We start from the raw sequence: 21,201 nt of genomic DNA on the forward strand, positions 1-21,201 counted from the left end.
GTTGTAACCACTAAGGTGACTTTCTTTGATGAACATGAAATCTGTACGACCCGTCACAAGGACTAAGGAATGGAAGGAAAGGACGAAGCACAAGGTCAGTGTCATTTCGCCAAATATTCTATCTGAATGGTAAATAATCCCTGATTTTTATATTATCGGGATCATTATCAGTATCATCTGCATTGTCGGCGTCGTCGTCATCATTATCTCCATCATCATCATTATATTCATCGTTTAAATCATAATCTGCATTGTCAACGTAACTATCATCTCTATCATCTAACAAGTATGATAACCAACATTTCTCGGAGCGCAAATTTAGTTTTGTTTTATACTACTTCTCTTTCTTGGAGTCATAATGCCAGATACGTTTACTGCCAACCTCTTTTAGAATAAAAAATTTTTACGAAGCTATGTGATAATAAGTAATCATTTTCATATAAAACTTACAAGATTCATCTCCCTTGCAGTATAATGGTCCTAGTGTATAATACCCGTACTCGTTTGCTAGTCCTGTCACACCGAACCTCATTTCAGTAACAGGTAAAGTAGTCTTATCGGTAAGATACCCCGAGTCCTCTCTCCAGTTATTGTCATTAGCATCGCAGTTGCATTGGTGACCGTTGTGACATGAACCTGAAAGACAAAGATAAAGATCCATTCGTTCATAGCTTATCTCGATGGGATATATAGGCTTTTCATTTAAAATTAAACGTATTTACATGTTTTTCCGAGGTGCTTGGTTTTTGGTTTAGTGCGCAGAAAGCTACAATGTTTGCAACTTTTGCAACGCCAATTCTTCGGTTTATGTTATGGAATAATACTTCACTATTTGAGATAATGTTTTACAAGGACAGTACTGCTGTTGCATTCAAGTGAGATAATCCCATTCCATTCAGTGCAGATTAATCAATATACAGAGTTTGAGCAATACGGTTCTAGTTGGTTACAATATTGCGAATACTGCTTTGTCGAGGGCTAGCACAAAAAAAAAATGAATAAGAATACGTCATGTTGTAACCAACTGATGCCAAGTTGGCCAAACTCTGTACATGGATAGCTCTGATAATGTAAGCCAAGGATGCCCTCTAAGATGACCTACAATCATACCTGAGATTCCACAAGCGCACTGTCCGCTGTCTACCGTGGCTCCACCCCAGTAGTTCTTTTGTTTTCCGTCTCTGTCATACCAAGCAGTAGAGCCAGTCATTTGGGAATGATGGCATTCGTACTTAGACGGTAATGGAAGAGAAAAAAAAGAAATGAAATATCACCTTGGGATTGCTGAATATCTGCGATCACAGGAAAATAGGTAATGTTGAACCCTAGATATGATGTAGCATGTCATAGTATAGTATTAATGACTGCTTTGAGATAAATAGTTGTTTTTATGCTCTCAAGGGAAAGTTACAATTGTGCTATTGCACGAGGCGTGCCGAGGACAATAGCCCAATTTCCCGAGAGCGTATACAAACAACTATTTGTCGAATATTAGAGCAGTCATTAATACTTTTATATGCCGAAAAAATAAAGAGTCAACTTATGACACCACCTTGGCCTTTCTCTAGTTTATCTGCACGGTTGTCGTTTATGAGTGTATCTTTGAGAGTAGACTAGATCTAGATGCTAGTCTAAGCAAGATATTTTTACAATTTTGGGGGTGGGCCGGCCCTGTGGGGAATATGGAAAAAACCTGCGCTTTCATATGACACCTCACTTATTGAGTATCACCTTCAGGATCACGAGCAATATCAGTTTGAATCTCTGGTAATTAAAACATCGACCAATTTAGCATGAGTGCGCAATGGCCAATTCATAGGGATGTGTGCAATCTCTACGGGAAGGATTTTAGCACTACTAGAATCTAGGCCTAGACCTACTAGATCTATTTTGAAAAAAATGAATGGATAATTACACGTACCCTTTTTGGTGTTCTTGCTGTCAGCAAGTCTTGCATTTGATCATCATCAAGAAGTTGACATCTTGGGAGAGTTTCTTCAGCCATTTTTGCCTTGTTTGTACAATCGAGATTGCCGTATTAAAAATACCGACCAATTCTCCTCTTCTTCTTCTTCGTTTGATATTATAATGGCTATTAGTCAAATTTGACTATTGTTGCCAATTTCATTGCATCTCTTTCTTTTAATTTCTTGGTAAAATTATTATTTTTTCTTTCTTTTTCCAATCTCATTTTGATATAATATTAGTCATAGTCTACAAAAAACAAAAAACAAAAAGTTATTTCAAATTAAACTACGATCCGCACCCAGTTCCAACTCACGCTGGCTCTGTCCTTTTTATGATGCCTTCTTACCAGCCCAGCGAGTTACGTTACGCCGTACGCTTCTCGGTTAATACACTCAACCTAGGTCACTCTGGCATAGACAAGGGGGCGTCGTGTCCCTGTATGTTTAGAGGGTTTATTTATTTATTAGGAGAAAAACAAATGCATATTAAGCAAAACACTTGTGGGCTTTATTAGTTTATATGAGTTAGTTCATGAGATTATTTATATAGTGCATGACTTTTAACTACTATAATTATTGGGGGGGGTGACAAGCTTTCGAGTAAATAGCAAGTTTAAATTGCTTTTGTCACCCTGGCCAGCAGATTGTATCCTTCTCCCTCTCCTCTCCACTTCCCTAAAGTTGTGTGTATGTATTAAGATATGTTTTCCTATTGGTCAAATAAATAATAATAAATTGTTTCAATTATTTGTTTGTTTTTATTTTTATTTTATTTTTTAATTAATAGGCCTATATAAGGTTAAACACAAAATACCTATTTTCTCTTCTATTCAGTTCAAATTAATTGCGGTTTCTGTTTTTCATCTCTTTTTGATTTTACTCTATACATAATCGCTTCGTTCTAAAAACGAAGCGAGCAATTGCCATTTGTACACGAGAGTCACTGTTTCGTAAACATATCATAATTTCCTCTTCCTTGGAAATATTAACTTCTGACATTAACATGGCCCTTTCTATTATATACTTAGGACATTGTATCAAAAAGTGTCTGACCGTTTCTAATGTTGGACAGCTGTCACAGAAACCTGTGGAGTGGATGCCCAAACGTAGGAGGTCTTGATTGAGTCCAGACACTCCCAGGTGTAGTAGTTTCAGTTTTTCTTCCCAATTTACAAGAATATTGTGTGATAACATTTGGCTGAAGGATTTTTAATGCCGATTGGGTATCATTCCACCTTTCTGGTCAAAGTAACTTTGAACTGTACAAAATTAAATTTGTCTTTTCAAATAACGTCAATTTATTATGCATTTCAATTTCCTGAGTTAGAGCTTTTTTTGCGTAGAAGTCTGCCTTTTCCTTTCCCACTATCCCACAGTGGCCTGGAATCCATGCCAAAGCGATTTCGATCCATAAATATTTCAATCGGGTCGTTATTATAAATATTTCTGTGACAAAGGATTCGTCACTAAAATGTTTCAAGGCTGTGAGGGCACTTAAGCAGTCGCTAAAAATGACTGCACCTGTATAGATATTTGTTTCTTCGATCCATTGAAGGGCAAGAACAATGGCAGCCAACTCGGCTCTATACGATGAGGTAAAATTCGCTAATCTTTTACATTGGTGTACAAAAAAGTGTTGGATATAGAAAGCATCCGAGCATTGGCCCTTCTCCGGAAACCTAGATCCATCTGTATATATATGCAACTGGTTCGACCATTTTGAATTAATCAATTCTAAGTTTTGTTGTTGTAGATCATTCGGATGGTCGGCTTTTGAAATCCGAGAGCTCAACTCGGTCGAAACCAGTGGGGGTTCAAAAAGCCATGGCGGGAATGGGGATGGTACGGCAGTTTCTGTCATGAAGTTTTTTTTTTATTTTACTCTGGGTTCTATACCCGAAAGGTTTACTAAGAAAGTCTTTTCCCTTGAGATAATCAAATTGCCAACATGGCCCTATGTTTTGTGATAATGGGTGGTTTAGGGATCTTTCGATACTTTGTGTATATTTACTTGACACAATTTGTCTCCTTAGATCCAAGGGAAATTCACCCATTTCCACTTGTAATGATTGTAGGGAAGTGATAGGTAGTCCTCCCGCACAAATCCGTAGCGCCTGGTATTGCATCGAATCAAGTGCCTTTTTTGTGGTGGTAGTAGCGCTATCGTAAGCCTCACATCCATAGTCGAGTAAAGATCTTATGAATGCCCTGTAAACCTTTACGAGGGATTTAGAAGAGCTCCCCCATTTAGTTCCCGTTAAACATCTTAGGATATTCAATTTTCTTTTACATCTCTTTACAACATTTTCCACGTGTGGTTTCCAGGTCAATTTCTTATCAAAAGTTACCCCCAGAAAATGATGAGTATTCTGAAAGGGCACTTTATTCCCGTCTAATTCTACTTGCGGTGGTGAGAGATTCATTGTACTTTTTGTAAAAAATATAGGGACTGTCTTATCAGCCGAAAGCCGAAATCCCCATCTGCGAAACCAAGTCTGGAGCCTATTCAGGTATTCCTGTAGTTTGTTTGGTATTTGAAGGATATCCCTACCTGATGCCCATATGTCAAAATCATCAGCATATACAGCTAAAGGCACTGAAGGATCTGTAGGGATATCACTAATCATTAAATTAAATAGCAGTGGACTCAAAATACTTTCTTGTGGGAGTCCATTATGCATATCATATGTTTTTGATTCAGTATTATTAATTCTTACCTGAAAGGTACGTCCTGTCAAATAATTTTGTAGATATTGTGACAAATTTCCTTCTATTTCTTTTTGGGCGAGTTTGAATAGTAGTCCATTTATCCATAATTTATCATAAGCTTTCTCAATATCTAGGAACACAGCTATTATGTGCTCATTACAATTTATACTTTTCTGAATATCGTTTTCTAGGAGAACTATGTTGTCTATGGCACTCCGCCCTTTTCTAAACCCGCTAATAAAATTAGGTAGTATCTCATGTTTTTCCACATACCATTGTAATCTTTCTTTGATCAAACGCTCGATTATTTTGACGAAGCATGATGTGAGTGAAATGGGTCTATATGATGACGCTTTCCGGGGATCTTTTCCAGGTTTCAAAATTGGTATCAAAATAGAGTGCTTCAGTGGAAGGGGTATTTCCCCTGTTCCCCAAATCCTGTTTATTACATCTAACATAACCTTTTTAGTTTCTTTAGGAAAGTTTTCATACACCTCATAAGGAATGTTATCTTGACCAGGGGCAGTCCGCTTTTTTGACTGTACTCATGTTTTTCCACATACCATTGTAATCTTTCTTTGATCAAACGCTCGATTATTTTGACGAAGCATGATGTGAGTGAAATGGGTCTATATCATGATGCTTTCCGGGGATCTTTTCCAGGTTTCAAAATTGGTATCAAAATAGAGTGCTTCAGTGGAAGGGGTATTTCCCCTGTTCCCCAAATCCTGTTTATTACATCTAACATAACCTTTTTAGTTTCTTTAGGAAAGTTTTCATACACCTCATAAGGAATGTTATCTTGACCAGGGGCAGTCCGCTTTTTTGACTGTACTGCCTTTTCTAAATTCAATGAGTAAAAAGGGTTCATTGATAACACTCTCCTGAATATTCATGCTATTCTTTACTAAAGCTAAATACTGTTCATTTACCCTATCTTCTGTCATTCCTAAAGATTGAAAGTAGCGTCCAAAAAAAAACATCCACCTTTTCATCCTCACGAGTTATTTCTTTGTCATTTTCTGTCAATGATGACATATTTTTTGACCTCGCACCAGAAACACCATTTAGTCGTTTTATGCAGGTCCAGATTTTTGACTCAGGCATGTAATGGTTCAGTTTCGTGCAAAAGGCTTGCCAATATTTTTGTTCTGCTTGGCGGAGAACTCGTTGTGCCATTGTTTTCTTGTTACAATAATCATCTATATTCTCCAGTGTTATCAGTGTTATCATTGTACCTTTAGAGGGCTTGTTACTCGCTTTATTTATTTCTTTAATTTTAGCAGAAGATTCTTTTGTCCACCATGGGACCGGGTTTTGTTTCTTTTTACGCTTTGGGGGAACAGTTTCCTTCATAAATTATTTTAAGTACTCCATAAATTGGGTGTACATTTCCTTTACATTTGTGTTTTGTAATGTAATCTATCCATTTAATACTTCTTCACATTTCTTTGCAAAATTGGACCAGTTTATATTCTTAAAAGAAAAAGGCTTTTCTACCACATTTCCATTAAGCATACCTGCATTTGCTCTATGCGAATCTGTACTTTTTTCGAGAGACACTTGGAGAGAGATTGGGAAGTGGTCACTACCAAACGTACTCCGCATGACTCCCCATGTAGACTTACACGCTAAAGAAGGAGATGTGATACTTAGATCCAGACATGATGTTTTCCCCGTTCGTGGGTCTAATCTGGTCCCCTCTCCATTGTTCAAAATAATCAAACTGTTCTTATTCAAAAAATGTTCTATAACTTCATCGTTTTTGTCTGTTTTCTCGCTGCTCCATAAAACATTATGAGCATTAAAATCTCCCATTATTAGGACGTTTTCATTTTAGATACATTTTCCATTAACTTATTCACAATATTTTCATTCAGTTTATTACAAGGGTTATAATAATTAATGATTGACAATTCCCCCCCCCCCCCTATGTAAACATTCATTTGCTGTAATTCTAAGTTTGCATCTGTGAAAGGACCCTCGTACTTAATCCTTTTATGAACATATATAGCACAGCCTCCTCTAATGTTATATTGTCTGTTTCTAGGAAAGCATGTATATTCTGGAATATTCAAAATTATGTTATTATGAAACCAGGTCTCCTGTATGCAAATAATATCATATTTAAAATCCTTGTGTAAGTTTAAATAATTTAATAATTCATTGCCGTGCCCTAAGAGTCCCTGGGCGTTCCAGTGTAAAATGGAAAGTGACATGAATAAATTAATCACTATCATTTGTTCTATCATATGTACTATTTTGTTGCAGCGCCTTTTTGGCTGCAACGCAAACAAGAGTATTCAATTCTTTTTCAGTTCTACCTTCTGTGAATTTAAAAATTAGTTGGCAAATAAAATCTATAATTTGTTCATCACTAGCCGAGGCTATGAAGTTGGTCATATGTGGAGTGCCTTGTGGTGTTTCCTTTGACGTTCGTTCGTTTGTTTTTCGGTTTCCTTACTCAATATTTTGTTGGCTTTATTTTTCTGTTGAATAGGCTGTGGATTTGATTTTTTTTTTATTTTGTTGCCACCAGGACTGAGTTGCTTCTGCGTACGTTAGCCCCTTTGTATACCTTATCTGCTGCACCTGCTTTGCCTTTTTGGCTTGTCCGCAGCCGCTGTAGGCTGCAGAGTGGTTTTCCCCGCAATTTACGCACTTTCGGTCTTTCTTTTTTTTACACTCATCGAACGAGTGGTTTTCTCCACATCGGACGCATCTTTTTTTGGAATTACATTGTGAATCATTGTGTCCGAATCTTTGGCATTGATAGCATCTAATTACAGGTGGGACATATTGTTTTACGCGCTTGATTTGGAAACATAAGTGGATTTCAGGGGGGGTGGTGACTTTACTGAAGGTTAAAATAACGCAGCGCATGGGAATTTGAGAGATTTAGCGCTTTCCTTCTATTGTTTCATCTGTTCGGACTCTTTTCACCATCCTCTTCACCCCATCACATTCTGAGTTTTCAATTCATTAAGAATTTCCTCTTCCTTCATTTCCAGTGGGATATCGTTAATGACTCCCTTTGCTCCGTTCACTCCTTCTCTGACTTTTACATCAAGCTTCCTATTTTGTTAATCTCTGAGATAGCCTTCACCTGCTTAGTATTTTTACACTTGATTAAGAGTCCCGTATTCGTGGTTTTGATAAAATCTACAGGGTTCACGCAAACTTCCCGAATTGCCTTGGCTATTTGTATGGGATTTACATTGTTCAATGATTTTGTCCTATCTATTGGGGTTATGAAAATGTTATGCCCTATGGGTTTGGGTTTGGGGAAGTGGTGTGTAAAGTGGTGTTCGAAGAGTATGATTCTGCGGCGTGTTTTAAGTTCTCTATATTAGTAGAGCTTCTTCCACGTTGCCTTTTTGCAGGATTCCTGTTTTGCACAGTTTGAAATACCATTTCATCCTCGCTCATCATGGATCTTTCCGGCTCGGAGGCGTGAGCCGCCATGATTGGCTTTCGAAAAAAAAGCGCGAAATATGAATAGCGCGTATCGTGCAGCTAATTATAATGAAGTGGAATGAAATGAAATGAAAAGCCCACAGTGTTTGCTTACCTTACGAAAAATATCTACTCCAAAAGTAGTCACATAAATCCAAAACAAAAAACTTCAAAAAGAACAACCCAATTTCCATATGAGAAACAAAGTCAAAGATATAATCCAAGAGTAAGGCGAGAGTGCGACCTATCCGGGATAAGACGTGGCAGCGTACCTCTCTTCTTCTTCGTTTTCGAACGGTATCCGCGATCGCTCAAACCATGTGTTAACATGTGAACCTTTGGGTATTTCATCAAGACTGAACTATTTTCCTGGTAACCATGGTAACTAGAATTTAGCCTGGATTTTACTCTAGAACTATTACATGGGGTTGGCATTTTTCGTTTATTTACCGGAATGGTTAAAACCATGACTGCAATTTCGACCAATCAGATAGCTGGATTTCCTAAGGTATATAACACGTACTATGCGACACAATCGTCTTCTAGGCCATTATCAATGTCTACATGTACCTTCTGAACATGCGCGCCGAATGCAGTTTGGGATGGGGGGGGGGGGGGGCAAACATTCCAGGGGGCTCACTTTCCAGGGGCAGTGACGTAATGAGAAAAAAAGTTCGGAAGGGGGAGGGAGCAGACGAAAAATCTGCATCACCACCAGTCTTACACGTTACATGCAGGTCCCGCGGAACGTTTTGGAGTATTATCGATCAGGTAGAGCGTAAATTGGCGTGGGGTCCAGGTCATGAGCCTCGGCAGGGGGTCAAGGGGCTGAGCCCCCGGAAGCTCAGGGGTTTTAGGTATTTGATTACGGTTAGATGAGCATCCAGGGGCCCGCCTTAGCGCCCTTGTTGGGGTCCAGGGGCAGAGCCCCTGGAAGCTCGGGGGTTTTAGGTATTTAATTACGGTCAGATGAGCATCCAGGGGCCCGCCTTAGGTCCCTTGGTGGGGTCCGGGGGTGGAGCCCCCGTAAAGCTCTGGGGTTTTAAGCATTTAATTACGGTCAGATGAGCATTTTTTATACCTTATTTGTGACATTGGCAGGTCACTTATATTTTTCTCCGTCTTTCTTTCTTTTTGTCTTTAACATTCTTTTTTTTAAAAGGAGGGGGGGGGGGGGCTCGAGCCCAGCCACTTTGCAGACCATGACATAAAGGCTTCTAAATAAGCGTATTTCGCCTGACCGTAATTTGGGAATTTCTTATTTTCCAACAAAAAGGTATGACTTACAAAAAAAAAATGGAGAAAAAATGCCAGAAAATCATATCACAACATCAACATTTGTAAATCACTTGTTTCGAATAAGAAATACATTACCCCCCCCCCCCCCATCAGTACGCCAGCGTTCAGGGGCTCATGTCTTCTCACCCCTATAACCAAAAAACGGACACGCTTTTCCATTCTCGCACAATATGTTCACGATATGCGCGTATCGGTATTATAGAGACCTCCATTTAAAATACCGTATAGGTGGCATGCGCAATGTTTATGAAATGTGAACTTTCCTTTTTCTTTGAATGGAATTGTATATGTGATTTAATTCAGGTTTTTATTATTGTTGCGTTCTTTTGGATTAAAAATACAAACCATGTTTACTCCTTTAATGTTTTTTTTTTTTTTTTGGAGGGGGGGGGGGGGTTGTTTTTTTTTTTTGTTTTTTTTTGGGGGGGGGGGGGGGGGCAAAAATGCGTTTTGCCCCCCCCCCCCCCACTTCCGGCGCCTATGCTTCTGAATGATCACTGTTCTTCCCTCTTTCAGTTTCCCCCCAAAACCGACTACCATTATCCTAATGTCTCTGTGTTTCTGTCCTTTGCTATTCCACAGACCTGCCCCATCATTAGTTTACATATTATCTGTGATATACATTTTTGCATTGCTCTTGTTCTCCCGCCCTCATTACCATGATAAGTGCCATGTTACTATTGTTTGCAATTTCTCATAATTTATATATATATATACATAAATATATATATATATATTGTTTATACCATCGAGGAACTTTGAAAAAAAGTAGAACCCTCGGTGTTACCCTACCTTGATATATTGGTAGCACTCCCCGCTGATATCGGCACCGGTAGCCACTTGATCAACCGACTTGTCACCATAGGTAATGTTTCGGATGAAACTAAAAGCCACTTGTGCACCTGCTACTAAAGATCGATTCGCCTCCTGGTGCTCGAACGTCGTAATACCTAGCCAAGATAACCACGAAAAATTGTAAAAATAATGAGTAAACACACTGATAATTTCTTCATGAATAGTAACAAATATTTGATTTGATTTGATATGATTTATTTATTTTTGTTTGATTTTTCTTTTTCTTTGCATTGTTAAAAATATATAACAAACAAAATATTGCAAATTTTACACATTTCAAAAGAATATAATGTCGAATAAAGTAAAGCTGGCTGTAACTTATCGAAAACACCAAACAGGAGGGTTGACAAAGTAAGCAAAGTTTGATAGCATGGCTACCCTCAATGGATACATACTAATACTAATATGGAGAAACGAATATTAGCAAAAAGGGGAAAGAGAGAGAGAGAGAGAGAGAGATAGGAGAGAGAAAGAAAAAAAATGGTTTATAAAGACTGTAAACCTTTGTATACAAAACATTGTTTAGTCAGTATCCCAAGTAGACCACTCTTCTATTCATACGTTTATGCATACTAGGTCATGGAAGGTTATAATCAAAATTTCAATGAATGGAAGCGAAAAGGTAGGAGTACTGAAAATTATTCAGTTTTGTATCGACGGGTATACGAGGGGTACTTATGAAGATTGAAGGTAGGCAAGTTTTGATGGTGGATTTAAACATAATACGCAATAAAAAAAACGTTAAAATTATGAATAGTTTATTTTCTTGAGCTTCTAAAGTAAAGGTACTTAGGTAGTTCAATGTTCATGGTTGCGATCAGCGAATTTGAATCAGAATGTGAATAGAACACCTTCGTATCATCGGCAAACAATACATACTGTAGAATTGGTGAAACTTTTTAGATATATCATTGACGAATATCAAAAATAATAGTGGCCCAAGTATGGGACCTTACGGAACTCTACATTTAATAGACGATACGTTAGAAGTAACTGAATTGAATAAAGTATATTGTTTTCTTGATGATAAGTAATTTTCGAACCAATCAAGTGCTTTACCTCGTACACCGTAATGCTTTAATTTATACAATAATATAGTATGATCAAGAGTATCAAATGCCTTGCTGAGATCCTTGAATATGCCTATGGCATATTTATGATCAGCCAAGGCATTTGATACTCTATCAAATAGTTGGGGTAGTGCTAAATCAGTTGAATGAAACTTCCTGAAGCCAACTGATCTGGGTTCGGCGAGTCATTTTGAGTTAAAAATGTATATAATCTGTTTATATAAACAAAATTAGATTTGCGCTCCGAAAAATGGTGGTTATTATACTTTTTAGATCATAGAGATGATGGTTTCGTTGACAATGCAGATAATGATTTTGACGATGAATATAAACAATTCTTTCAAGGATTTTAGAGAAGCTTGGTAATTTGGATATTGGTCGATAGTTCGAGATAGAAGAGGGGTCATCTTTTTTATAGATTGGTATGTATTGGTGTTACTCATGAATGTTACTGAGAATACTGCGCCGTGTTTTTTCCTCAAATTGAGAGATAGGCAAATAAATGAGAGGTAAAAGTAAGTCAGATCCCTGACCGTCATAATTATGATGTACGTTTCATTTTCCCTTTGTTTCCTGATCCCTGTCAATGCAGTACATTTCAAGAAAACGGCGTTTTAGGACTTGTAAATATCGAAAAGATTACAATATTCATGTGGTATCGTAACTTTGTTATGTTTGTCACTATTGTACATGACCGATTCGTGATTACTTTAACTAATAATTTATGGTTGATATGTTACCTGTGCTAGCATCCGTAGTCATATCACAGTATACTTTGTATGGATCGACTCCATTATTTCTCCCATCAGGATCTATTGTGTAGTATCCATTAGATATATAGCCTTTACGCTTCCATTCAGCACAGGAAACTGATCAAGAGAAAGGAAGAGGAAGGGAGAGTAAATAATTATATCAAGGAGTTTTTTTTTCTTCGGTCCTACTCGGACATGAATTTAAGTCATCATGGTATAGTGACTGAACCTCTTACTGAACGTCATAAATGACGGTGATCCTGGATTTAGAACAAACAATATATGACATAATTAAATAAAAAACATATTATTTCATTTTATTTTAACGTATATCATAATAATTCAGCAGATAGGCTACACTGAGCAATACAGCTAGTCTATAGCCAAGAGACCTTGTTTTACAAGGTGGAAAGTTCACTAAAGCAATTTCTATGTTAAACGTTGAATTATATTCGAGCCCGGAGTCATAGAGACCATATATTTATTATAAACATATGGAGTGTGACTTACTGGTGTTTAGCGGGTATTTACAGATGTAGCCGTATGTTGACGAGCAGCTTGCATCATACCATGTGCCGTCTGAACTCAATCGTAATACACCACAATGTTCAGATCCACCAGCTAAATAAAGAGATAACAATATCAGAAATGAGGAGCTTAGCTTATAAGCTATATTTCATATTTGATTTAAGAACTGTCTTCGTTGCGAAACATTCTCCAGTAATAACTGCTCCACGATCAACATCCTTCCCTCACCGAACCCTGCAACAAAAATAAACACTCGACCCAACATACAAGTAACCCTTACAATAAAATGTAAACTAACATTCTAGTGCAACGCAAACCTAAGCTATTATTCTATATCTTTGACGAATCACAGTGCGGATAAATTTTGTAGGAGCGCCACGATGGTACCTTCAGAATTGTGTTCAGTGATCAGTAATGTATTATTATGAACGGAAAGAAGTTCAGCTTGAATAAATTATGCTTATAATTCAGTCTCTATCGGAGGGACATCCACGCCTAACATGCCTAGCACTTTTACTTTTCTGCGAAATGAATTCGTTGTTATTTACTTACATGGTTCTCCAGAATACCAGTTGGTATATGATGTAACTGAGCCATCAGTCCAGGCCCAAGTTCCCTTTCCATCGAGGTCATTGAACCCAATCCAGTAAGAACTCGTATCAAAGGTACGTCTGTGTTTTTAATAAATAAAAATTGAAACATATTTATACAATCTTTTCATAGTAATACCCTTAAAGAGCCCATGATACAGTACTGATCAAAACGTGTGGTAGCATAAATTTGTAGCGCGTTGTATTTAAAAACAGAAATCTTACCAAATTTAAATGGCTTTATATCATGAATCTAAAAAGGAATTTTGTTCTTGAACAATGAATTTGACGTTTAAATATGTCAAATTGAAAGCAAAGTGCAATTTGGTGCCCTAGCATCGGCTCCGATTTGGGTGATAAGACTGTGATGGCGTTTGAGCCCCTGAGCATACTCGTCCACAGGCCACGCTCTGCGCATGCTTGTAGGTGGAAGGTGGCATGGGAGGGTACGCGGCTAAAGGTGTGCCTGTGCGTGTGGGTGAGGGTTTCTGCCAACGGAGTATTCCATGATGTGGCTCCTGTATTCGAGGGGTGGGGTTGGGGTAGGGGCTTACCTCGAATAAACGAAAAGAAAGTTGCTTTCGTCTTGATCAGCTACGCTCGCCAGATCACCGTAGTCATTGAGATTTCTGCACGCATCAAGGGCTGTTCTATAGTCGACGGTAGATTCAACTAGTTGGTAGCATGCATTACCGTTACGTGTCCAACCAGCGTCACACAGATCCTGATCACTTGTATCATCATCTAGATGATATATAATTGTACAAATTCAAATCAAGTTTTCTAAATAGTAATTGCGTAAGTTCTGTAAATCGCTACGATTCCTTTGATAAGGGACCAATCTTTAATTTTTATATCTTCATCTTTATATAGGTAGCCCAACCTTTTCCACAATGCATGTCATTCGCAATGGCTTACCCACAGAGGATTGTGTCCTTCAAATGAATTTCCGTTATGAAGATATGATCATAAGTTGATTTTCTCAAAATGGCGCTTGGATGACGTCACAAGTACCTGATAACCTTGTTCCTGTCATGTGTTACGACAATGACCTATGACCAGGGCTCAAATTAAATTTTTGTCCACGGGGGCTCTTCCAAAAAAATAGCCCCCGTGAACCTTTTCACGGGGGCTCTTTTAGTGCTGACGGGGACTCTTATTTTAATACAAATTTCCATTGGATGAAACTCCTAATTCCTTGGTATTTTATCATTATCATTTATTTAAGTCGGCATTCTCCCTCTTAGAAATTTACTTGTTACATAGCTGTATACTTTTATCCCCGTGATCAGTGGCGGATCCAGGGGGGCGGGGGCCGCCCCACCCCCCCCCCCCCCCCTGGGAAAAAAGAAGGTGGAAATAAGGGAAATTTTCTTCTTTCTTTTTTTGGAAAAAAGAAGTGTTCCTTTCCCACTTGTATCACAGAGAAACAACAGTTTAAGTTAAGTCTAACGTTAACATTAATTTGTTATTAAACTGTAGAGTACAGCCCTTGGCCTTAGGCCTAATTTAGGTCGTAACTGTTTGAAAATCTAAAGTAAAATTAGACGTTTTTTATGGTTAGACCCAAGTAATTGAGAAAAAAAAGTTTACCCGTCACTGAGACCAGGTCAATCAATCTTCTAGATCCATTATTAGGGTCTAACGTTAGTAGATATAAGGTAGATGCAGGCGCGGATCCAGCGGGGGTGAGCGGGCCTTGCTCCCCCCCCCCCCCCCTTCCGCAAAAGAGAGAGAGAGAGAGAGAAAGAGAGAGAAGGAAAAGAGGGAAAGGGAAAGAGGAGAGAAAGGGAAAGAAAGAAGAGGAAGAAGAAAACAAAAGGGGAAGAAGGAGATGGGGGGGGGGCGAAAGGGCCTTGCCTCCTAGGCTGTTGTCTCCCCCCAATAAAACAAAATAAGAGAAAAGGAAGGAAGGAAATGGAAAGAAAAAAGGGAAAGAGGAAAGGGAAGGAAAATTGAGGAAGAAGTAAAGAAAAGAAGGGGGATATCACTTGCAATTTTCCCGCAACAAGTTGCGGATGGGGGTGGGGCAAAAGGCCTTTGCCTCCCCCGCCCCCGCTAAAAAAAAAAGAGAGAGAAGGAAGGAAAAGGAAAAAAGGAGAGCTAAAAGGGACCAAAAAAGAAGAAGAAGAATAAAAAGGGTGAAAAGAATTTCGATGCGGTGTTCGAGTAGAATTCTGTGAGATGATGATATACTTTCTCGTAGCTTGATGTGACGAAGTGTCTCTATCCAAATATCTGTTGATAGTATTATAAAATATAGAAGCCTGATATGACCTTCTGCTCGTAACCGACACGTCACCGCATTAAAATTAAATTGCAAATAGTGTTCAACAACACGATGGTGGATGAAACTTTCTAATATTCGAAGATATATGACCTTCAGACCATATTGTTTCATTATTTTTTATTCAATCAATCAACGTCAAAGAATTGATTCATCATCGGTCTTCAATTTATTATTTCACCTTTTAATGTACTTTCATTCTTATGCATCACGAAAGAACACTGAATTGGATTCTTCAATGTTTGTTTTGATTAATTTCCTCCCCTTCCTTCTCCCTGTTTAATACTGATAACATTTTTTAATATTTCTTAATCAAGGCAAAATATTATTTTCATATTTTCTTTATGCAAGACAGGGAGAGAGAGAGAGAGAGAGAGAGAATATGTTAAGTGAGTATTATCGAGTACAACTATGAATTTCATCCTTTTCAATATTATTCAATTCGCTGAAAATCTTTATTTTATTTTATAATAATGGGGGCGATTATGGAGCTCACGTGTATTTTGAGCGCTGCCTATGACTGTGCCAAAATTGAAAGAAATTGACAGAACCGATCTTGAGTAATCGCTTGTACGAAAAAGTGGAGAAATAAAAAAATAAAAATAAAGAAAAACATGTCTGGCGAAATTAAAAAGTGATCTGTCGCTAACAGACCACCTAATGAACAAAGAAATTCTGACGAAATCAATAGTTGATCTGTCGTTGCCAGACCACCTAATTCCCACATGAGCTGGACAGAGGGATACAAGAGGAATCAGAATGCATGCACTTGGAAGGAGAGAGGAAAGTAAGGAAACATGGTAGGGGTGAAATATGAATACAAAGGGCGATGGGAAGAGTTAGAGAAAGTTCAGGAACATTAACAGACATAATAGAGGTAGAACAAAAACCAGAGGCGGGAAAGGGAGAGGGTGAGAGAGAAGAATAAAGACCTGATGACCTTGAAAAGGTTGCTGTTACGTATTATGATAATGACCTATGACTGTGCCAAAAGTGAAAGAAATTTGCTGAACCGAGTTTGAGTAATCGTCTGCACAGAAAAGTGGAGAATAAAGAAAAAAAAAAAGAAGAAAATTCGGACGTAATTAATAGCTAGTCTGCCAATGACAAACCACCTAATAAAGCATCATCTTTTTTGTCTAGGGGAGGGGGGGGGGCTTCGTTCTTGAAAAATATTTATTTTCTAACGTTTTTAATTTTCAGTTTTTTTTCTTTCATTTTCTACCATTAACTATATTTTATTGTTATTCTGTTTAATGAATTTGTTTCTAATTATTTGTAAATGAATTATTTTGATTTTCCAATAAAAACACAAATAAAAAAATGAAAAAAGGAATAGAGAAGGAGAATTCGGACGAAATCAATAGATGATCTGTCGAATACGAAAGACTACATAAATATAACATGATGACATTTTCATTAAAATTGTGACTAGTTTTGATTTAAAAAATATATGTTTATGAAATCACTATAGCTGTAGCTACTTCATAACAGGGTGGTAGAAGTTTCGGCGTTACCAGATTACCAAATTATACTGTTATTATTCTCTCGTAGTACTCATATAACTTCATCTTCACGACAGAAAATGGTTCTAATGCCATCGTGACGACCTCATGTAAAGGAATCATTCAGAATTTAGTGTTCTATAAAAACCCTCCTAAAAACATATTGTACAAAACGCATATTTACTGATTTTCTGTCGGGCAAGTACAGCATCCGTCTTTCATATTACATGTTGTTGATGTTTTTCTTCTTCTAAACGCATAGAGATGCTACGGCGGTGATACGAGCTATAAAAGCACTGAAGTATTACATCATTCATTTGTAATTTGGTAGGAACTTATTCAAAGTTTCTAAAATGATATGCTTATCATGAATTTATAAGAATAATAATATCAAAGGATAAAATGTTTCGTAAGTTTCCATGATCTGCTGCTGACTACTCTGCCTCTCGCGGTATAAGATATATTGATATCCTTTAAACATAAGTTTTGTTAAACAATATAATAATTTATTCAAAGATATTTGTGGCTTACACCCAGTAAATAAGATCGATTGATCGATCTGTAATTGAAAAACAAGTCAGAACAAATTAATGTAGAACTAGCGGGACTTGAACCTGCATCTACTGTTTGCCGGGCACCGACTCTACCACCTGGGGCCTGTCTCACTAAACAGTACTTAGTGTAACGGGACTTAGTGTCGCTGCGACGCGTCATGCACTAAGACGGGTCTTACTGACATCCTGTTGGTGTTTCAGTTTCACTAAACCGTTCTTTACAAGTCCTGTGTGCGGCGCATCTTCAACAATGAAACGTCTGGATTTTGATTCTACGAAGCCGAATTTCGTGACCTTCGAACTTGTGCGGAGATAAAAGTAATTTTTCCTGTAAGTTTTCGTCTGCATCGTGTCGTTTGGGGCGAAAAAGTGAAAGGAGGCTGAATGTTATCACTTTAAGTGATTGTTTAACATTACTTCGACTCTGTTGGGTACACATGGGGAAGGTATGGTATTAAAATTTTTCTTAAGACAACATTGAAGTAAAATATTGAAAGCGAAATGTATGGATATTGTCGGTAAAATTGCGCAACTGTCAGGAAAATGAGAAAGGGGGATGGAAAATGAGAGGGAAAGAAAAAGAAAAAAAGGCAAGAAAGTAAGAGAAGAGAAGAAAGAAAGAAAGAGAAACAAGAAAAAGAGGAAGAAAGGAAAAGAAAGAAAAGAAAATAAGGAGAAAAGGAAGGAAAAAGTGAAGAGAAAAATGAAAAAAGAAGAAAAGAAATGGGGGGGGGGTGAAAGAGAGAAGAGAGAGACAGGAATAAGAGCCGGGTGCAGTAGAAGAGAGAGGGAATTATTGGGTGAAGTCTTGCTCGATCCTCGTGTGCTATATCAATGCAGAAGTTTGAAGCTGGTGAGATGTATTATGTCGGTCGGCCAGCAAAAAAATTTCCCCTACGAACTCTGACTTTTTATCAGACAAAGAAACATTTTTGAAAATTCAGACAATGAGTCCGACGAATCGTCTTCTTTCTCAAATACTTTAATGAAACGTCAAAGCCATCAATATTTGAAGATCGACCATCATCGAGATCGAATTAGAACAACTTATAAATTTGGCGCGAAATTTATCACATGACATTACACTAAGAACTGTTCCTACGTCTCGTCTCGACGAGACGTAGGCTACGACCTGTATGCAACTTAGTTAAATGGGTACTAAGTACGGTACGCGTCTTAGTGGGCTTTGTGAAACTCCCGCTAAGATGCATCTTACACTAAGTCCTATAACGGGACTTAAGGCCGCTTAAGACGCATCTTAGCGCTTAGTGAGACAGGCCCCAGTCATCACTGGTCCATGGCACAGTCCCACTAAAAGTTAGTTTATGTCTTTGTTTTCTTCATCTTTCATAGATGGAGTGATCGATCGATCTTATTACAGGGTGTTAGCCACAAATATGTTTAAATCATTGAAATTCCTCCCAGGATTCCAGGAAGCATTGCATTTATAAAAGTTATTGTCATATGGCGGACTAATGAATGAATCAAGAGAGCTTGGGTATTTTTTATAATTCATCTTGACTGTGTCATGGACAAGTGATGGCCTGGTGGCAGAGTCGCTGCCCGGCAAGCAGTAGATTCAGGTTCAAGTCCCGCTGGTTACAATATTTTTTTCTGACTTGTTTTTCAATTACAGATCGATCAATCGATCTTATTTACTGAGTGTAAGCCACAAATATGTTTAAATAATTGAAATTTCTCCCAGAAAGCATAACCTTTATAAAGAAATAATCATTAATAAAAATACACTTCATGGTAATAGACGGTAACGAACATTGAAATACATTATCACATATCACTATCAATTCGTATCTTGCTGAGGAAAAAAAAGTAAGATGATTTACCCACCAGTAAATGGGTCTTCAATGCGGTCCACTGAGGAAACAAAGATGAGAAAAAGATTGGAATTAATATAACAATTCAATCTTGTTAATGCAAAGTGTACCACAGTCAGGTGGAATTGTGCCTAACTAGGAGTTGGGGGAAACATTTCGGAATAGTTTAAGAAGCGAACGGTAAACCAAGCAACATCGAGTACATTAATTTGCAAACTCAGGAGGTTTCTTACGATTGTTTAATGAATGCCTGGGTGTATTGGCTGTGGACAGATTGACCGATTGAATGAATGAGTGTTGAATTGAATCGAACGGCTGTTGTAAATCAAATACAATGTCACCACATCAAATACCATAGGGAATCTTAGATTTACACGACGAGAGCGTGGACTGCCACGTGTGAGATTGTGTTAAGGCACTGGGGCCGTGCCCGGCAGTGCCTTAAAAGGACGTCACATTACATTAAAAGGATGTCACAAGTGGTGGTCCACGTTCTCGTCGTGTAAATCTAAAAGTCCCTAGTGTCACCACGTCAGCGCCCTTTGAGCTTATTAATAATCCAGAAGACTGACATGGAACTGAAAACTTACTGATCCGAACAAACAGGAGAAGAGCAGAATTGATAAGTGGGTCAACAGTCAAGTCATTCTCCTCACTGAGATAGCACCAGCTGTAGAATGGACCATAGTCAAACGATCTACATATGAAGCTGGAGGCTGACACACAGGCCGTGGCGCATTCTTCAACCGTGATGAGAGACATGATCGCGTTGTTGTAACCACTAAGGTGACTTTCTTTGATGAACATGAAATCTGTACGACCCGTCACAAGGACTAAGGAATGGAAGGAAAGGACGAAGCACAAGGTCAGTGTCATTTCGCCAAATATTCTATCTGAATGGTAAATAATCCCTGATTTTTATATTATCGGGATCATTATCAGTATCATCTGCATTGTCGGCGTCGTCGTCATCATTATCTCCATCATCATTATATTCATCGTTTAAATCATAATCTGCATTGTCAACGTAACCATCATCTCTATCATCTAACAAGTATGATAACCACCATTTCTCGGAGCGCAAATTTAATTTTGTTTCATACTACTTCTCTTTCTGGGAGTCATAATGCCAGATACGTTTACTGCCAACCTCTTTTAGAATAACACATTTTTACGAAGCTATGTGATAATAAGTAATCAAATTCATATAAAACTTACAAGATTCATCTCCCTTGCAGTATAATGGTCCTAGTGTATAATACCCGTACTCGTTTGCTAGTCCTGTCACACCGAACCTCATTTCAGTAACAGGTAAAGTAGTCTTATCGGTAAGATACCCCGAGTCCTCTCTCCAGTTATTGTCATTAGCATCGCAGTTGCATTGGTGACCGTTGTGACATGAACCTGAAAGACAAAGATAAAGATCCATTCGTTCATAGCTTATCTCGATGGGATATGTAGGCTTTTCATTTAAAATTAAACGTATTTACATGTTTTTCCGAGGTGCTTGGTTTTTGGTTTAGTGCGCAGAAAGCTGCAATGTTTACAACTTTTGCAACGCCAATTCTTCGGTTTATGTTATCGAATAATACTTCACTATTTGAGATAATGTTTTACAAGGACAGTACTGTTGTTGCATTCAAGTGAGATAATCCCATTCCATTCAGTGCAGATTAATCAATATACAGAGTTTGAGCAACACGGTTCTAGTTGGTTACACTATTGCGAATACTGCTTTGTCGAGGGCTAGCACAAAAAAAAAAATGAATAAGAATACGTCATGTTGTAACCAAC

At 38.0% G+C, this 21,201-nt stretch overlaps 1 protein-coding gene across 1 annotated transcript; it reads right to left on the minus strand.

Moving 5' to 3' along the window:
- Positions 1 to 946: 946 nt before the first annotated feature.
- LOC115924804 (contactin-associated protein 1-like) lies at positions 947 to 20,093 on the minus strand. The gene is made up of 9 exons (XM_030987647.1): positions 20,064 to 20,093; positions 19,417 to 19,447; positions 13,781 to 13,970; positions 13,189 to 13,307; positions 12,619 to 12,729; positions 12,097 to 12,225; positions 10,224 to 10,381; positions 1,111 to 1,231; positions 947 to 978 (listed from the first exon to the last, which is right to left on the minus strand). Exons 1-9 carry the CDS (start codon positions 20,091 to 20,093, stop codon positions 947 to 949), a joined length of 921 nt encoding a protein of 306 aa, XP_030843507.1.
- Positions 20,094 to 21,201: the final 1,108 nt, after the last annotated feature.

The sequence above is a fragment of the Strongylocentrotus purpuratus genome, unplaced genomic scaffold (genome assembly GCF_000002235.5).
Source record: "Strongylocentrotus purpuratus isolate Spur 01 unplaced genomic scaffold, Spur_5.0 spur5_scaffold_16, whole genome shotgun sequence".
NCBI lineage: Eukaryota > Metazoa > Echinodermata > Echinoidea > Camarodonta > Strongylocentrotidae > Strongylocentrotus > Strongylocentrotus purpuratus.

Bases quoted from the DNA above. Each gene is read 5' to 3' on its own strand.
- LOC115924804 (XM_030987647.1), bottom strand. From the start codon at position 20,093: ATGGTCCATTCTACAGCTGGTGCTATCTCA. The intron at 1,232-10,223 runs GTAGGGTAACAC...TTACCGTCTAAG, and splicing joins AGTGCTACCAATATATCAAG to TACGAATGCCATCATTCCCA. The intron at 979-1,110 runs GTATGATTGTAG...TTTTTGTGCTAG, and splicing joins GTGCGCTTGTGGAATCTCAG to CCCTCGACAAAGCAGTATTC.